The sequence below is a fragment of the Paramacrobiotus metropolitanus genome, unplaced genomic scaffold (assembly GCF_019649055.1).
Source record: "Paramacrobiotus metropolitanus isolate TYO unplaced genomic scaffold, Prichtersi_v1.0 Parri_scaffold0000070, whole genome shotgun sequence".
Taxonomy (NCBI): domain Eukaryota; kingdom Metazoa; phylum Tardigrada; class Eutardigrada; order Parachela; family Macrobiotidae; genus Paramacrobiotus; species Paramacrobiotus metropolitanus.
The window spans coordinates 573,963-594,276 of NW_026570290.1; the positions used below are offsets into that span (position 1 = coordinate 573,963).

General features: G+C 41.9%; 1 protein-coding gene and 1 long non-coding RNA gene across 2 annotated transcripts; one reads left to right on the top strand and one right to left on the bottom strand.

Moving 5' to 3' along the window:
* Nucleotides 1-2,641, top strand: LOC129594643 (uncharacterized). Its single transcript, XM_055491395.1, has 5 exons — nt 1-257; nt 615-1,378; nt 1,444-1,785; nt 1,844-2,386; nt 2,471-2,641. The coding sequence occupies exons 2-5, from the start codon at nt 641-643 to the stop codon at nt 2,639-2,641; spliced, it is 1,794 nt and encodes a 597-aa protein (XP_055347370.1). The 5' UTR covers nt 1-257; nt 615-640.
* Nucleotides 2,642-7,841: 5,200 nt separating this feature from the next.
* Nucleotides 7,842-9,253, bottom strand: LOC129594703 (uncharacterized). Its single transcript, XR_008691223.1, has 3 exons — nt 9,094-9,253; nt 8,901-9,019; nt 7,842-8,614 (listed from the first exon to the last, which is right to left on the bottom strand). It is a non-coding gene; the product is annotated as an uncharacterized LOC129594703 (long non-coding RNA).
* Nucleotides 9,254-20,314: the final 11,061 nt, after the last annotated feature.

Here is a 20,314-nt window from a genome sequence, read left to right on the forward strand (position 1 = left end):
GCCAGTGCTGATGGGATCTTGCTTTCGATCGCGGCGAAATTCATCAAGCAACGCCTTCTGCGTCAGTGAGCTTTCCCTCCATGTCTGTCTGCATTTATCAGGGTTCTCAAGCGGATGGAGCGATTCGATATCTGCAGGGACCAGGCACTGTAAAGACCATTTTCGCATTCGCATTTGAATTGTGGGCTGTGGCTTTTGTGCTGCGCTCTGATTTTACGATTTGAAATCTTCTTGCCCGGACAATTTAAGCAGAGAAGGTAAGAATTCGTCTAGATTAGAGCACGAATACGGGAATAGAAGCAGCGTACTGTATTAATGCTACCGTTATTGTTAATTTAAAACAGACTGGGTCCCACTTTCGAAGCGAATCTAGCTTTGGAATTGTTACTGTACTCAACCGCACGAGGTGGCTGTATGCAGTGGCCACGCACACAGACACGGTTAGCGAGGCCAAGTTGCCAACTCGCGAGGTTGGAACTGCTGTATCGAAATCAGATTCGCTTCGAATTAGGAACCACCAGTCCCATCTTATCACTTGTGCTGTTGTGCATAAACACATTATTACGCATATGATCGCCGTACCCACAGTCACCTTTCTCAAGCACTTTCAACAGGATTATCCTACCAACCGCATCCAGTCATGTGTGGCGGATTCCAGCAGAAGAACAGTGTACATGTGCGGGGGCGCGACGGCCGGTTGCGCTACGGTCGCGTAGTGGACGTGACAAAGGAGGGACTCTTCGTTGATTTGCTTTGTGCCAACCGTCATCGCGAATTTTATTCGAGCAATAACTGCTTCTTGCCGCGTTTTCTGCCCGGAGAACTGCTGGCCCGACTCGACGCTGCACAACTATCGACTATTCCTGTGGTCGTTTTGGTCCCGGAGACGCCGTCCGGTCCGTGGATTTGGTCGGCGGGTGAAATGCCCCGTCAGGGACGCGGTGTGCGGTACGCCGGATACGAACAGGTTGTGGTCCATTGGCAAGATTCTGTCACAGGATTATCCTGCACGGATATCATCCCGATCGACCGCATCCTTTGCCCGTTGTTTAATAACAAACAAGGTGAGTTAGCTGGACCTGCACTTCTTCAGATGATGGTCGACGAGGAGCTTAAAAAACGGGCTGCAGTTCAAACTGTCGATTGTGCTACACTGCATCGGCGCATGGCTCCCAACATGTTTGCCCGGGTGAGTGTGCAGCTGGCCGAGGAGGTGGGCTCGCTGCCTATGGAAGGGGCCCAAACACTAATTAAGCGATGGAACGCCTGCCGGCAGTGTTTACCTACAGATGTTAGCTTTGTTAGCCTCGTCGCTGACCGATTGGACTGCATCTGCAATTCGGCTACGATTCGCCATTGCACAAGCCAAAAACTTCTGGTAATCATGTTTTGCTTGGAATCAGAGATAGGTTTACAGATTTTGTTTTGCTATACGGTTTTCAGAATGACGTAAAACGATTTTATGATGACTGGGTGTACCCGAAGAAGAAGAAGACGACAGTGACAAGGGATGATTGCAGCGCGCTGTCTGCTGAATTGTGGCGGGAAGTGTTTTCTCAGCTCGACACGGTGACGCAGACGCGATTGCGTACTGTTAGTGCTACGTGGAACGAGATCATGGATTCGCCAACAGTGGAGGCCAGTATAGTAATTAACCGCTATGTACAGTGCGCGTGGCCATTTGATGCAGACAAACAGTGCAGTTTTCTCATGTCGCCGGCTCTCTATAAGCGCCTACGCACCGGCACCCGTCATGTTGTGCTGGTGGATCGAGAACGGGACGAGGTACGTAGGAACTGGAGATAAATAATAAAACGTTTTCTACAAGTGCTTATTTATGCAGTACGTGCCGGGCCGAGAGCGAATGATAAGAACTGAGGATCTGCTGAAAGTGCCGGACATGATCCATTACGTGGCGCAGCAGCGAACAGCGATGCGCCTGACCACTCTGCATCTGATCGACGCGCACCTGAGCATGCTGATTACCAGCTCAACCAACAGCCTTGACCCTACGCCGTGTGTACTGCATGCCAGTAACCCAGCGTATCAGAAAGCCTACGCTCCGATTCGCACCTACTGCCGTCTCGAGGATTTCGTGCGGATCGGCCATGGTTTACCGTGTGAGACACTCCACATGGTGGACTGCGTCATCAAATGGTTCTGTCCCTTAGACACGCAGAAGGGCCGCAGACGAGGCCCCGTTTTGACGATGGAACTGCCCGAGGCACGCTTGATGTTCAACGGGGATTTCGGGTGCACACTGTGGGCGGTATGCGAAGCGGCGTTGCCGGCACTGACTGACGCGGAAATGCGCGAGCTGGACCAGTGGTTGACAGGTGTGCTCCATCTAAGTGATGATCACCCAGACAAAGTTGCCGTCTGCAAAGTATGGTGGACAGCTGGGTTTCTATCTCGCTTCTTAACATGTAGTGTGATAAATACCTAGTACATAACAGTCTTCCGTTGGCAGACGTTGTGCGCTACGCAGTCGAGTGATCCGCGTCCGTCCGTACATTACCGGGGGAAGAAGTGGTGCTGCGACGGCCTGGGAGAGGTGGAGCTGTCGAAGCTGTCGCGTATATCGCTGCACTTTTTCAAGCAGTTAGCACTGCCATCGCGCAAAGGTTGGAAGTGTGCTTGACGGCCGGTGCCATCCTGAGCTGCGTAATAACCATCATTTGAAATGATCGTACGAGATAATAAATGATTATTATTATCATAATGATAGTAGGCATGAAAGTATTAATATTTTACATGACATAGGCAGTGTGATCATATTATTTTGTGGGCGCATTTTTTCGTTAACGTTTACGCTGCGGATATTCTATGTCCTTTTTAGAGAGCACGGCCATGTAACGGCTTTATCTGGTTTTTTTCTGCAATCTGTATCATTTTTCGTCGGTATAATATTATAATATTTGAGCTGACTGTAATTCACGTATCTGATTTCTATAAACCTCAATTACTCGCCACCGTTTATTGTTCCATTTTGGCATCATGCGTAATACAACACGGACGGTGACGGACCCACTATGCAGCATTAATTTCGTATTCGTAAATTATTTGCATAAACGACTGTGGGGTAATAATAATTTAATAATTCGGTGATTTCATCAAGTACAACCTGCTTTTAACGCATGATAGCAGTTTACACGCGTCATAATAATCATTTCCGATGCGCAGTGTGTTCCAAAATATACCGCTTGTAGTCTTCGCTAGAGTTACGAGCCTCGTACTCACCAACCAGCAGCAGCGGATGAGCACAGGAATTCAGCGTGGGAACTAGACCTCAGTTTAGGAGACAGCTTCATCGGGAGCAAATTTAGATCAGTTATTCTTTATAGTTTATACATACACTTCCTGCGATTGTTGTACAGGGTATGTTGACTCTGTGCACTGCGATTTTTAATTGCCTTTCTATCGCACCAATTAGAAATACAATTATAGCATTTAGCTGAAATAAACGCAATAAGTATAAAATGAAATAAATGTTTCAAAGAACTGCGCCCTCGATGTTTAAAAATTAATAAAACTGTGAAGCCAGAAAGGATTTATAAAGCCACAAAATTAGTAACTCTTGTAACATTTCCTAGAGGATCGAGGTAAGCACACCGTTATTGCACCAGGATGCCAGGGCTATCGCCATTATTGCAGTTCTGACCATGATGAGAAGTGGCTGAGAACCGCAATAACTGCGATCACCCAATTAGGCATTGATACGCCATCTTGCTCCGGCGGTACTGTTGCGGTGACATGAGCGTGACACGCTAGTAGGTCGTTCGTAATCCCAAGTATATTGACTGTATCGTGTCGCCGGTAACAATGCTGATGATGTAGTGTCTCATTTATAACGATAATGAAATAAAGTTTGGTGCTGTATAGATGGGTAATGGCACGTTGTACAGATAAATGTGACTTGTAAAACAAAATTGGACAATCATAAGCTAATGATAAAATTACAAAATGCGGCAAGCGAAACTAAACAGCCTTGGTGCTGTTAAAAACGAATCATATAGTCTTAACGTTCAGTACTTGCCGTATGTTATTATTTAACGAAAAAAGATTTATTTATTGAAGTCTCTTTTGAAATTTCCAGATGATTTTGTTAAATGTAGGAAATGATGGCTCTTGCAGATGCCTACCGTGGTAAACGGATCTTTGAATATCGATTGCATCCACGCATGGGGATTATCGTAAAATCCGCCATTGACAACGTCTCAACATTGTGTTGTATTCTTGCGGCTTCCTGTCAATATTTTCTTTATCGGAATGTCCAGTTGTGTTCTCCCGGCGCATAAATCTTGTTTTCATCACCTATTTCAGAATATCGCTTACACCCTTGTTTGCTGCACATGTTTTCTGAAGCGCTTCTTCTGTTTTGAAAGATTTATGTTTTTTCTTTTCATTATGCATGAGAGATTACAGCACAGCTATTGGCAGTGGTTTCTGGAACGTTTATGATTTACTTTAATGCTGACGCTTTGAAAGTAAAGCCGATAGTCTGTAATGGCAAGGAGCCGATAAACAGGATTTGGTAACTGTCCTACATTCAAGCCCCCAAAAATTAATCAACGATTTCACGGCATTGTTTAACAATATAAAAAGGTGACCACTCCGTACACACCCTTTCACACCCTTTTACTCCGTACACAACCTTTTGCACTACCTTTCATTCCGTGCACAACCTTTTTGCGCTACCTTTCATTCCGTGCACAACCTTTTTGAACACTACCTTTTACTCCGTACACAACCATTCGGCACTACCTCTAAGTACTTTTTTTATAATTTTTTCACAGCAAAGTTACTTCTGGTACTTCCGTTTTTCGTTAACACATTTCAAAGCATCATCGTCAGTTACAAAATCGAATTCCCGGTAAAGCTTTTTGCGTGTTTTTCAGCCTCTTTCAGTTTATGCTTTTCTCGATGGCAAACAGGGTGAAGGGTGTCCTCCGATGTTCATCGAAATATTTTTTAAACTGACTGAACGTTTAAAACTGCGCGCCTTGAAATATCGAAGAATGAGGATTAGAATCCACACTATTACAATCACAATCTTCGATTTCCTAGCTGGACATAGTGCAAAAGTTTTAGAGAAAATACTCCAAATTACCATATGGACTTCTATACATAACAGTTATCAAAGAACTTAAAAGGACTGATTGCAGTAAACGTTTAATAAGACTTTTACGGATAGTTTAATAAGACTTTTTTACGGTAGCGTGGATTGGTAGTGTACCGAGTGAATGGTAGTGTCAAAGGTTGTGCACGGAATGAAAGGTAGTGCCCGAAAAGGTTGTGCACGGAATGAAAGGTAGTGCCAAAGGTTGTGTACGGAGTAAAAGGGTGTGAAAGTGTGTGTACGGAGTGGTCACCATATAAAAATGGCTATTGCCACCACCTTTCAATTTATTTTCTTAATTTTTCCACCAGCGGTTCTTTTCCAACTCTATTCCTCCACCACCGACAGGCCTGTGCAAAGGCGCCAGGCGAAGCTTATTGACGCTTAATACATCGCTAAGATGCGGCCTCGTTTTTTAAAAATTAAACTTAACATCTTCAGGGTTTCTTCACTTTTTTTACTGATGAGTTCCGCAACGAATGCGATCGCAAACGTCCACAATGATGACCATCCCTTTGATGCTGCAGTCTGCACATACGGAAAGAAAATTTCGACGTGTCCTCGCTTCCGGTTGATCTTGACACTTTCTTAATCATTGGTGCCGACGCTGGTGGTACAGAGTCATAAACAAACGGCTGCCCCTCTATCCGCGCTAACAGCACTAAGTGGTCGCTGGCACGTCTTTGTACCTTTCCGGTAGTTTACAATCTTACTTAATTGGCTGAAAGGCCAAGCTAGCAACAATGTATTTTTTATAAGAAATGGCCAAGGAGTGCCAATAGTCAAAGGGGGTGAGAAAGGTGGTGACTATAGCCTAAGGGTGTGTTCACTTTATTTAAAAAAGGGGGTGACAATAGCCAAAAGTGGGTGCGAGGGGGTGACAATAATCGCACCCTAATAATATTGCATCCTGAATTGGTTTCATCATTAAACTTGACACCGTATCTGTACGACGATGTGGCCGTTAACTAATAATTTTACGTGGTAGGTAAAGCTCTTCCTCCGTTGAAAAAAATGAACATTTCAAATTTAGCAAATTCGATTATTAATCACAGTACCTATCTTTTTCAAAAATACAACGCTGACCACCTTAAACTACAGCATTCCGTTTTTACCAATTTATGTTGTATGCCTTTAGTATATATATCGTATGTATAATTGTTTTTTGCAAGTATGTACTTACTTGATAGAGAAATAGCATGAAAGAAAAACAGATAAGAAAATCAAGCACATTAAAATATTTAGTTACAATTACGGCCAAAGTTCGGATTTATCGTACAAATCACCAAGGAAAAAACAGACAGTTACTTCAACAACAGTCTGAACCTTCGGCGAATTTAAATTTTTACAGCATTTAGAAATATACACCTTTTTGTTAAGGACTCTTGACTGTACTCATGGTATTATCAGCCATACTATCCATATTAAAACGCTTTGTACTGACAGGACATGAGGCAACGAAACATATGCAATAAAGCCACAATTTTTCCGTGAACATCCATAGCAAATGTATAAGAGTACAAGCCCAGCACGGATGAATATTGGCCGATGACTATCAAAAAAATAAGTAACTCCGAGGATGTGTTGATTTGCAGTCGCTAACAAACTGTCATATAACATTAATAAACCCGTACGTATGTTTAGTAATATCTATATTATGATACATTTTACATAAGTTAATCGAAACCGGAAACACGGACTGTTTACTTGTACATACAGTACATAACTTGCAATGATGTCTGACGTGGTAATGACTAACGTGTTAAGTTACAGTATATGAATTTTTTACTCTGTATTGTACTCGTACTTATTGTTAAGTACTCTGTAGCAGCTCAGATATTATTTCTACTGTTCTGGGTCAAGTTGTGTTAGAACAGTGTGTATTTCTTATCGCGTCCATGGTAACAAGCTTATGATTGACCACTGGACCCAGACAAATGATTTTGGCAAAAAGTCAACATTCTTGGATCCACCGCTACACCTAGAGAATTTTGATGTACTTTAAAGCAACAAAATTGGTGAAGTAGAAGCCGAGATCCTTCGCCTCAAAGGACAGGGGCCGAATTCCTGGCACAGATAATCAGTATTCATATAACAATTTCTATGTGAATAATACGTAGTGTCACACTTCAGAACGTGAGCGATTGAGCCTGAAACTTGTGTGCTCGTATTTATCGTTTACAGTGTCAGTACTCATAGGGCCACTGTAAAATGACTGGATCATGACCTTTGGCAGTGGTCGTGGCAGTCTAAGCGATTCAGTCACTGTATTTATTTTGATGTCTCTTGGAATCTCGGGCCTGGTAACATGAAGTACTTACCTTTGAGCAAACCGAATGTGATGCATAACCCTTAATCATTCAAAACAGTATCCGCAGCCGGAAATTTCCAATATCGCCAGTTAAGTTTACTTATTGTTTCAGTTGGCCAGTACCATTATGGTGACATATTCTGTTGACAGTTTTGGGAGCTGCTAAATTAAGTGGTGGATACTCATCTACCTACGTACCGTTACGTACATACTGTACTGTCTGTACATAAATACTGTACATAAATCATACATACATACTGTACATAGTGTACATAAATCATTATAAGGCACACTATTCGTAAATGTGACGTTTTAGACGCCTAATCATCAAGATATGTACTTATTTTTTTAAAATTCAGTTACATGCAAGTGTCCATATCCCATAACCCATTCATCAAATACGTCGTCTATTTAAAAAAGCATTGGTACCGTCCAGCATCGCCTTTGGTGACCTTGTCAAGTACCAACTCGGAATCACAATGGCAATCCGCAGAAGTTCCGCTGTTGACAGAGCCACCGGCCTCAGCCTTAAACGATGGTATAACAGCGGCAAATAGCAAATGCTGATCTTTGCGCCAAATAAACCGCCTGCCATATGCCCGGTACTGCAGCGGACTGCTACTGAATCTTACTGAACATACGAGGCTAGCTTCTTCCCAAACTTTGGGGGTAACATTGGCCATCGGTGGATCGAGTACCTGATTGGGAAACAAACGCGGACTGATTACAAAGCGCTGGTTAACATAACTCTCACTGCCATTGACGCCCAGGCATTCGTATGTACCCGCGTGGGCATGCGAAAAATCCGTCAACATAATTTGGTAGTACCCAGTTGCATTATAATTCTCGGGCATGATGACTCGCATACTGTCTGCCGGGGGTTTTTTTATAGCGTGATTCCGGGCTGCAGCAGCGATAATTTTTTTCCCGCCAGTTGCTCAAGATGGGATGCGCGAAATTTAACAGCTTGCCGTTGAAGCGAATAAGAGGGTGCGGCGGCAGCTGACTAGATCCATTAGAATGGCATTGTAAAGTTAAGTTTTCCCCTTGTGGTTTCCTGATAACAATATCAGATGGCCTAACGTCAACCGGAAAGTGCGGCAGAGGCTTCGACATGTTTTTCATAACAATTATTCCGACATTAAAATTTGACAAGGCTACCACTTCGTCCAGGTATCGTTGTACTGCAAAATTGTAAAACAATAGTAACGATGTAGTTCATTTTTTGGCTGATTGGAATAAGCGTTTCCTTGAGTAAGCAAAGTTTTGTTAGCTTGAATCTGAAATAGTACAGTACTGTACTGATAGTAGCAGTATGATAGTACGACAGAAAAGCTTATAAAATGGAAATCACGATCCTCGTATAAGACTCAGCACAGAAGACATACTCCTGTCACATCAAAATTCGGCTGGTCTGACCGTTTGGTGTTAACTTTTAAATTTTCGACTATCGAAGAGTTTAGTGTCCACCTTTCTGCTGAGGACTAGGGGTTGTACTCATGGTATTAGCAGGAATATCCTTAGTGCCAACAGGACATGAAGCCACAGTAAATAAGCAAAAAATGCCACAGAACGCAAGCAAAATATTCCTGTAAACATCCATAGTAAACGCATATTGTTATAATCTCCTTCCTTTGTAAACCGTACGCAATCTTTACTGTACCTTTGAGCGTGACGATCGAACTTGGAGCGTGTGCGCTTCTGTTTATTTTTCTTAGTCCGAATACATTCCTTTCTTCACTACTTGGTATTCGTGGCACTGTAAATGTTACTCAATGTGACGGAAATCTTCTAACTCATGGCCTTTTTCGATCGAATCAAAGTACTACTCGTGGCAACAGTAAGTACTGCACAAACTTGAAACAACACTTACACCGTCTAGAACTGTTTCTAAAGTCTCACAGGATCTGGTGCTAGGTAACAGGGACCAGTAAATTGTGGTGCAGACGGCACAACTGCAAACGGCAGCCGCGAATTTTCACTGCTGTGTATCGAAAACAAAAGGCTATACTTATTTAATTTACGTAGATAGTGCACACAGATTGATTATTGTAAACCTAGTTTTACAACTTATTCGTTTCAGAGCAAACCTCGCGGGTGTGTTTGTTGCTTTCGCGAGCGTTATCGAACTGTCGAAATCACAAATCAGGATCGACTTTGCCAATGCCGTACCGCGTAAGACACATTCCACGATACTCGTAATTTATTCTGAAGAAGCTTATCTAAAAGCGCAAGCGAAAAATTGTCTTACACTGAACTTTCAGCCCTGCCGCTCCTAGTCTGGACACGTTTTTCAAAAATTACTGTAAAAAAAACGGCAAAAAATATGACTTTATCAAGATTTACACGATCACAATTTTCGTCTGGCGTTTTTTGCACTTGGTTTTTCTAAGCTGAAGCGCGTTTCGAGTTACAAAGGCAAGACCTGGGCTTTAAAATGCTGCTCGCGCGGCTGGTTGACAGCGAGTAACAGCTGCGAGTTGACCCACAGGTATACAGAGGGAATCGGCCTTCTCTTAATATTTTGCTTAGAAAGATGGTGTTATATTCGCAAAAAAAGCGAATCTGGGATGTTTGTCATTCATTTTTTTGGCGAAATGTGCTGGTACCATATCGGCACCGGTGCCGATCGCTTCGAAACCAGTTGAATCAGCGTGACTTTTGCACTGATCCTGCGGACATCGACTTCCCTTGTACATACAGCCGCAAGATATCCGATGCCGTAGAAAACCGTTTCTGATAAATTTTCGGCAAAGCAAGAAAAGGTCGCTCGCATTAATGATTACGCAAGTCAGTCGAACGCGTTAGCCGTCAAATCAATATCGTTTTCGAGTTTCCAGGTACTGTATCTTAAAATTACGCATATACTGTAAACACGTAGCGTTTAAGCTACAGTAGAACTGTACGTAAGTGCGGCAAATACGTACGGTGCATCTTCTTAATAATCGTGAAACGTTAGCAATATTGATGTTATCTTTTTCACTATGAATCGCGAATATCGTTCCATCCTTAGGCAATGGATGCTTTCTCTTCAGTGCCTGAAGTGTTGCATTTGCCGTTCGAAAGTCAACCCCAATCAACTCGTCCACCACGACGCCCTACTGCCAGAAACCCAATCCCATCGAGACTGACCTCTAACTCCATAAAACTGTCATTTAGAAATGTTGGATAGTCATTTGACATTTGCGATTTTCGTTTTGAAACTGATCTCAGTCTCAATTGCTGGTTTTAAAGCCTCATTACAGTGTATGTAAAATACCGAATGGTTGTCCTCAAGAATATCTTCACTTTGACCTTATAATATGTTTAGCTAAAAGTTGAAAAACCTGGTGTAACTTCAGCGCAAATCATTAAGAAAATATCAAAATATCAAATTACACCTGCTTAGTTGAAATTTAAGTATTTACTCCAGGTTGGCTGCAGTATGCAATAAGCTTTCAATTTTATCACCACATTCGAAATGTAAATCCCTTTATGCTTCGACGCAGTGGTGCTCGACACTGCTCGATGTGGCCGTTGTTGCCTATATTCCTGGTGCGAAAGGGTTGTCTCTCGTAAAAAGGAGTGGAATGGGACACCTACACCGATTTCCCACGATATCCTAAATGAAATCGAGAGCGGTACTTGACTGCTTGTCAAACGTAGTGGCGTAGTAAACGTCTTAGGTCTTTTGCTTGGCGTTAATTACACAATTTACAGTGTAAGAACATTAATTTTAACAATAAAAATATTTACATAAGAACATTTACGCGTTATTGACATGAAAGCCGTCAGGAAACGCCATTCGTCTTTCCTGTAACCGGCGTAAGCTAAATTTCTTTCGGAAATTACGAGTATATATACCTCTGAATGCAGAAAATTATTTCGTGGAATCGTTCATTTCAGTAATAATTATAAATTATAATGTACAGTAGAATGGCCGAGAAAAGGATTAATGCATGGGAGGAAGTGGGTGTCACCCCAACACACCCGTAACGCGAAACCGCATTCACGTACCATGAGTGTACTGCAAATACCATTACAAGTACAGTATTGTTATATGAATACTAACTACATAACCATACACGTTATATGAATACTAACTACATAACCATGCACTGAGATTGTGGCATCCATATAACGTTGCGCAAAATCGCAATATTGCCTTTTCGAGGCTATCAAAATTTTGCATTCGCAGGTTGAAAGTTGGTGCTGAAAAAAAGCGGCGCTGGTGAAACTATCAATAGTTTTAAACATGTTTAAAATACCCGTGAAACGCCACAATCATCGCCTCCAGGCCTGGTGCAGTGTACTGTAATTGTAAATGAAGGGTTTTCGAGCTGCTTTATTTCAATGCAAATTCGTGAGTGGTTTTTGTTGCTCTTCGAGAGCTCGTCCTAATCGAGCTGTTGAAATCGGGATCCACTTTGCCGATGCCGTAGCGCATGAGACGTTGAAGCGAACGAATCCATTTCGCCAACATTGCGCGATATTCGCGGTTCATTCCGAAGAATATTATCTACACACGCAGAACAAACCTGCCTTACGAGTACGCTAAAAAGTACACGAAGCGAGGACATTCAGTAAGACTACGAGTATTTACGTAAAATGCATTCACAAGTGCATACAGTTCCTGGCTAAAATGCATCAGCGTCGATACGCTCCGATTATGCTCGGTCAAAATTATGGCACACGCGCATACGTACCGGATTACCAGCGTATCCCAGCATGAAAATCAACCGCAGCCACATCGCCAACACCGGCTTCCTCTTCAATAATCCGCTCCGATCAAAAATCGTGATTGCTGTTTGCGGAAAGAAGCAGACACAATGCCATACCGCCGTGACGAAGAGTACCACCGCCAGCCGAAACGAGCGCCGATGAAATGGCGAGCTGTGGATAGTGCTCTTCCACCACAATCCCCGCAGTACCGTCACATATGCGATAATGTAAGCATAATGCAGTCCGGTAATGCCCAACGGAACATACGTGGACAACACCTGGTTGATTAGATTGGCGGATGGCGAAAATGACCGGATGCCGCAGCCGTTTAATGGTGGAACCGTTTCGAAACGGGATCCCCAGCCGAAGACGACCGGTAGGAAAATGCTAAACGAAATCATCCAGGTGACGACAATCGTAGTGACGTTGACGGTGTACTTGGCCCAATATGTGCGGTAGAAGACGGGGAAACAGATAGCCATCAGCCGGTTCAGCGAGAGAAACGCGGAGGACCAGTAGCCGGCAGTGCGGAATACGGCAAAGGGCAGCTGGATGAAGGTGCAACCGACCGGACTCATCTTTAAGCAAACAAATAATTAGGTTTTACCATAAATATTACTTTTCAGGCTAAAACAATTAAATCTGAAAATTCACAAAGCTTAGAATTCTAAAGTACTTAGTTAAATTAACTAACTTGATTTCAATTAACAAAAAATACTTTTTGTTTTAGAATAAAATTTTTATTGGTTAATAATGACATCGTATTTGTCTGAGTACATAAAGAAGGAAATCGGTCTTTTAAAATAGCAAATTAATCCTTAGGCTTACGGAATATTGCCCATATAGGACTTGCGTGAAATTAATGGGACCAGTAATGCAGCACATAATCAGCTCAACCGCTGTTGCGTGGACCATTAATAACTTCGTTCCATTGCGGTCGCCGGTAGTCCGTCGTACAGATCGTATCCAGTGCTCCCACACAGCACCCATTAACATAATGCACATGACTCCGCCCATGCCGCATACCACCCCCATTAACAATGTTTACGTGAAACCACAAATCTGTGTGTTTCGGGTGAGCGAATCAGAAAAAACGGCATGTGATACACAAAAGTGCATGTCGATTCATTCAAATCACTTTCGCGCCGACTGATAACGTCTGGGCAGTTACATTTCTATCTGATGCAGCAAGAAAGCTGTCGTGATAGAACATATTTCTTTCGGAAAACACAAAAACCGATTTCAGCTGACAAACATTTGCCGGCAATTGAGCTTTCACATTGCCACTGTCCAAACCCGCATAACATGTTTTGCATTATGTGCTGTTTCATTATTTTATTTATGCTTGTACAGAAGCAAAAAGGCTGAAGTTCATACACCTTTACTGTAAAAAATAGTTTTAATTACCGTTGCACGTTCACGTGGCATGAGCGTACAACGATGATTAAGCTATACGTTAATTAATGCATATGCATAAGAGTCTGATATGCACTTTACGTCTGGAAATCACCCCTCTGCACTAATTAGAATGCATGGCGCTGAACTGTTTATCAAGGATGAACTGTTAAGGACCGAACACAAAACAGTAAACCGTAAACTGCAATATTGCTGATGGGGTGTTGCGACTGTTTTTATAATCATTACAGCGATTAACTTATAATACTTTACGAAAAGCATTGGCTACATACTTTCTTTTTCTTAATATAGAAAGGTCATGTACTAATTGTTGACGCATACGCTGCTGATATTCGTGTAAAGCCATGCAGTAATTGAGGATGCAGTTTGTACGTAGGTGCGGTATATACTGTACGTTGCGACCGCGTACCTTGAAGATTAGGCTTTTCTTATTATTGAATATTTAAGTATTTTTACCTAATAATAATTGACTACGTATTCTGTTCTACTTGTTTTTTGTATTCCCGACAATTTAAAAATTTCGATTTGCGTACTGGACAAAACATATTCCATGTTGTTCCACTTGTCAAATAATTACAAAAATTGAATACTGTATGTAATAGTTAAGTATTATTTTACGCAAGCGTGTACACGAGATTAATAAAACCACTTACAGTGGAACCTCCCGACCCTGAACACCCTCTGTACGCAATTTCTTGTTCAGGGTTCAGAGGTGTTCAATGGTTTAGAGGTACTGCCCCCAGGGGGGGAGACTTTCTTAGGGGGGCCCCTGGCTGTATATTTATATGTAGCTAGTTAATAAGCAGATTTTAGGATTTGTGTCGTGCTGGAAAAGGCAACAGGTTAACACGGCAGTTACAACTCAAAAAAATTAAATTTTACTGTTCGTCGACCGAAAAATTACTGAAAACAGATTTTTCTGATCAGAGTAAGCAGCGGTCAACTTGTCCGGGACGTATTCCTTGCTCTGATGCTCATTTTAAAAACTAAGAATTTGTTCACGAAATAAAAATATTAAACGGCAAACTAATGTATACGAATGATCTAAGTGAACACCTTGAACATTTGATCTCCCGGATGTTTTGCTGAACTGCTCTGTTCATGTCTGGAGGTCTAATTTACTAAGAAAACATACTGCGGTACATTGCAGAGTGTTCACGGTTCAGAGTTCAGAGGTGTTCAGGGTTCAGAGGTTCCCCTTAATGTTATACATTACGAGAAGCGCCGGTACGAAAAAAGTTGTTCAAGATTCAGAGGTGTTCAGCGTTCAGGGGTGTTCAAAGTAGGAGGTTCCACTGTATCGCGCTTTCTAATGTGGAACAATAAAGGGGTGCCGTATCTGTGGTGTCCGGTTCGCAAAATCATATTCTCAAAGTGCCCGGAATGCGAACAACATCGATTAACTACAGAGTACACTGAGTACAGTATAATTATGAATAAAACGCTAATTTCATGACATTTTTTCCTAGCATCAAGCATGCTAGCCAGAACCGCAACGATCATAATGGCTGTTTCACTGTATTTTCCCGTAGCGGTGGCAGCACATAAAACTAAAATCACCATTTACCACTAATTAAATTTCGAAAAGTGCTGCGCACAGTATTGCTTTTTGACATTCACCGGTTAAAAGACGGCATAATTATCGCAGGCGCGCACGTACGCGTAAGTAATATTGATGCGAAAAAAGCATCTTATCTGTAATTCACACAGAGTCGAGCATAACGGCTGCGGATTCAATGCGCTGCTACAATGCGCGCTGGAAAACTTGTCAGTGATACACCAAGTCCAACTTGACTTTTCATTCGAACGCTTCTGCACCGCATTGCACAATATAAAATATTTTGTTAATCCGCTGCTATGTATTCGAAATTTAACTATCCGGCAGCTGCTAATTAATATGAGCTAATGTATTAGCAAAATTTGCAACATTCTCTCATGCATTCAGTCAAAGATATTTACACCGTTTCGACGACGTTTACATCGTTATTTTACATCGTTTCAACCGTTCTTTCTTGGCAGTGATAGCTGCCGTGCAGCTGTATCATCTGTTATCACGATAATGTGCAATGCGCTTTTATTGCCTAATTGCATCATAATCAAAGTGCAGCCGTAGTGCTATCAAGTAAGGATGGGCTGATGCCGATGGATTGTTACCGGCCTTACGCACAGAAAACTGGGAGTTTGTTAAATTTCCAGGGAGGAGTATTCCGTTGAAAATTAAATCAGCTGTTTATCACAGTATGTTAATTATGTACACGTTTTTTACCGTTTTATCAATCGCGAACTAGTAATCCGCTCAGACACAAGTTGAAGTAGGCAACAATCACACCTGCGCTCAAATCGTCAATGAAAACTTTGACTTACCACAAAACAAATGCAAAAAAATCATAATTAGTAATACACATACTTAAAAGACAGTCCCAACGTTTTCCGTGCGACCAGGATTTATGCGATTTTTACCGGTATACTGCATGTCCAACTTCGACAAAATTTGTATCGTTACAGAATTTGTTTTTTTCTGCCAAAAAAGTGCTGATTTAAGGGGTACTGTGACCCACGCGAACTACGGGTGACTACACATGTGGATTCAAGTACCGAAATAAATATTAATCACCTATTTACTTTTAATGGGGCACCATAGACACTGCATACCAGACTCGAAGTTCACTCTGGAAGTTAATTTGGACATCGAAACTCCCATTGCCGCTTCGGTTGAACATCGAACCATTGAATAAAAACACATTAGGGCTAATGTTGGTTGCATTCTGAATAAGCATCATATCGAAAAGGGCACCGTCGGTCAGTTATTCACAGCGTCGGTACGTTGCAAGGGTTTCACAAGAAGCCGATTAAATTATGCCAGAGCGAAGCAAATGAAAACATCTCGAATGAAATAAACGGTGAAAGTTGTTTACAAATGTTTATTATATAGCGTCTGGAGATGATGCGCCTTGGCAGAAAAACGCTTCCAAAACAAAGTAATAGACAATTTGTTAAGTAACAAAACCAGGCAACAAACAAGGTCAGAATGATTGTCAAAAATGTCCACCCGGGAGAATAGGATCGCCGTGATTTTCCTGCAAGACGTTAATGCTGATTAAGCCCACTCCCGGCACCGGTCATTCACAACGGCTTAGCGACAGGCGTCACTGGATGCTGCTGCTCACGGAGATCGGTTTAACTGATTAAAAAAGGATTGTTGGCGCGAGAATCACTGGCGTGCGGTAAAGTCTGTAAGCGTGCGTGGTTACTTCTGCCGGCTTCCATTTGTCTTTGTGCGATTCAGTTGGGAAGAATAAAGTTCGTAATTAACCTTTAGACGCTGCGCTGGTAAACAAGGCGTGAAGGGTTGTACTTTATACGGAGATGTCAGATTAAAGACATGGTATCTGTACTCTAAAATCCTGTGTTTCAGAACTGTGCCAGCTGGCGTGCATCTCAACTAGATTTTGGCTTGATTAAATCGTTAATAATTACTGTGACCTTTTTCTTTTACAATGCAGTGACGGAATGCGTAGTATGCAAAAGCGAATCACTAATAATAAAATCCACTTCGTACAGCTTACGCAGTTGTCCTGAGTATCTTCTTCTTTTAGATACGAAGAAATGCAAACGTTAGGGTGCGGTTTCAACAGTGCTTGTCATGCTAAGCTGACAGATACTAATCGAAAAATTTCCGGGGAAAATATTTATTAAAAAGTATTCCCCTGCTCTTAAATACCACCGGTGTATTAACCTGCTAGAGGCATTTTAGTAACAAGTAATAGGGACTTTGCGTGTTACAGAGAATTAAAAACCATCTAATTCAGTTTTTTCCGGTTCATTCAATTAATTTTTTAGCCATCAAAGGGAAGTTAATTTTATGCATTTGTTAGAGAGCATTTCGAAATACTAGTTCTACACAAATGGAGACACACCAATTATCCAATACAAGGTTATACAGTACAACAACTGAATATATAATCCCACCTTCCAATAATTCGCGGAATCTTTCATTAATTTTGCGATTTACGTTCGCGGTCTGTTTATTACGAAGAGACCGGACGTCAAGTATAAAACCACTGCAAAATAGCTTGCAGTTAACTAATACCGATCCGATCAGTGCGGAATAAAATCAAGGTTAAAAAAGCAGTTCATATTTTTCAAAAGCATTTTTAATACCCAGAGAGTTTTTACATATATTTGGACTGTTGGTCTTTTATCAGCTGGCACAAGGAACATGCCGCTTTCCAAAACCTATGCATCCGCTCCGATGGTGGTTTGACTGCGCGATGACCTACCGCTTCATGAGATAAATCTCGTTTTTCAGTTTGATGGCGGTAACATTTCTGATTCCAGATGTTGCTGGATACTGCTTAAGTCTGAGAAAGAGGAAGAAATACGATACGGTATATTTGCAATGTTATTAACTAACACCATATTTATGGTATATTTGTAATGCTGTTTACTTTCATATGTTCGAGCAAATACGTACAGTAATGGCTGCTTATTGCCAGTAGCAGTGATCATGTTGCGTTTCCATATCATCGCGCTGTACATTTAGATCTAGATCTGTATTCTGTAGTATTAAAATCGCAAATTCTGTATCTTATTCTTATGTAACGACATGTATACAGAAAACAGAAAGCCATAATCTTTGGGTGCCAACCACAAGACCAAAGCAGATCCTTTGGTAAAAGAGCATATCTTGTGTTGAGCGCGCTTTAAGGATTGTCACATATGAATTAGTAATAAGGACAATAAGACACAGCATCTGGCCGTTGTCAACAAAATCGAAAAAAAAGTTGACGCGGAATTATGAAGATTACCTGCATTGTACGACTTCCCGGATAATCTTTATCTCACCATGGTCAGATGCTGCAGCGCGCACAGTAGACAGTGATATTCAAGAGATGATGAAAGCAGTTATACATATTTCTTGCATCATCGCATAACACACCTGCACATCCGTAGGTGTTGTTGTTTATTATTTCGGCAACCTTGATCAACACCTCCAAATCCTCTGCGCCCTTTGCAATCAAATCTAAAAGTGCTGGCATTGAGCATACCAATACACCACTGATTTATAATCATCATCACTGACATCACATCATTAGTTTTCTTCACTGTAGCTGGTTTAAAACGTCAACGCTTGTGGTTCAGTTCGAGCATCGTCACAATTTTTGCCTTCCGACGACCTACTGGCACTCACACGTCCCATTGTTTTTTTCTTGGGAAAGTATATATGTAGCCATCGCGCGCGGGAAACTGACTTTAATGTATAAATGCGAACTCGAACTCCCAGGGCGTCGCTGGTGGCCTCGTAGTAAAACCAGATCCTTACTATTAAAACTATTACTATTAAAATTACTATCCCTTTACTATCAAATTCTGCTGTATTTACAGTCTATCTGTATGAATCATTTGATTTGCATTTCATTATTTATTTGTGGTCCAACATCAGCCGAACATGTGTACAAAGTACTCCCGTAATAATTAGGTATAAGAAGATATATTTTTCCCCACCCTCTTTTTCTTTTTTTTTTGTATGAACATGAATGAACATGATAGCAGATTTATTCATGATATTTACAAGTGAAAAAATAAATTATCAGGAACATTGGTAGCCGGACAGTTGGGCTTCTTACATAAGTGATCCCAACGCGGATCAGAGAGAGGCTCAAAATTTCTAAGTTCACATTCGCAGTAATAACATTGAACACAGTCTAGTGAACCAAAATGAAAAAATCCATTTCCAGCTAATTCCATGGGTGAGGGTTTGAGATGTGGCCAACCTTTGAACGACTCCAAACGTGATCCTAAAGTGCTGTAGTTGCCGAAATCATCAATTTTGCGATCGGTTAGGGTGTTGCTGGCATGTTCGGCAAGTTTGTCGGCTAGCGTAATACTGTTCTTATAGCCGTCACACAGTTCAAACCACGTCGATGGTATGCTTTTGAGACCGTGCCAAGCTCCGGCAATAGCGCCCGCTAGGGTTGCGATTCCGTCCGTACATCCACCAACACGTAGTGTAAGTGCCATGGTTGATTCGAAAGCATTTTTAGGCGATAGATCAGCTCCTTTGATCACGCAATAAATAGCCATAGGTACAGCTTGCAGTCCCGAGGAATCATTGCCAAGGGCTTTCACCACAACACTTGTCTCTTGAGACAGCAGAGTTTTTATGTGCACTAATTTTGATTGATACAGCTGAAGGCTAACGCCTGAGTCACACAGAGTGATTAGCATGTCCAGAAACTGTGCGGGAGTTAAGTTGGGATATTGCAATGCTACGGCAATAGCGTAGGCTTGAAGCTCACATGCCCCGTAAGCTTCCATCGTAGGATGTGTAAGTTCGGCGACGTTACGTACGTTGCGGATCATTATTTCTGTCTGATGTTTGAAGTACAGTGGATACGCTGAAATCCACGCAGCAGGACCGTATCCTTTTTGGTATACACGTGGTACGATTTTATTCGGCAATGTGTCAAGGGATTCATAATTGCTCCACTTCCAGTGATGTATTATATCTTTTAGCTTTCCAAAAGCCGAACGTATGACGGGGTGTGCATTGTAATATGCGTCAACGCATGCACGAGCGGCACTCGCTGTATCATAACCACCGTCATTTAACAATGCGTTACCAAGCGCGTTTGTTAATACAGTTTTTTCACGATGAGAGCGGTAATCTCGAGTATCAACAAACATTTGCGCTACCTTATGGACAATACCATTGTATGCCTTCAAAGGAGCGCACAAGCATTCCCCGAGTAGGCCGCCGACTAAGC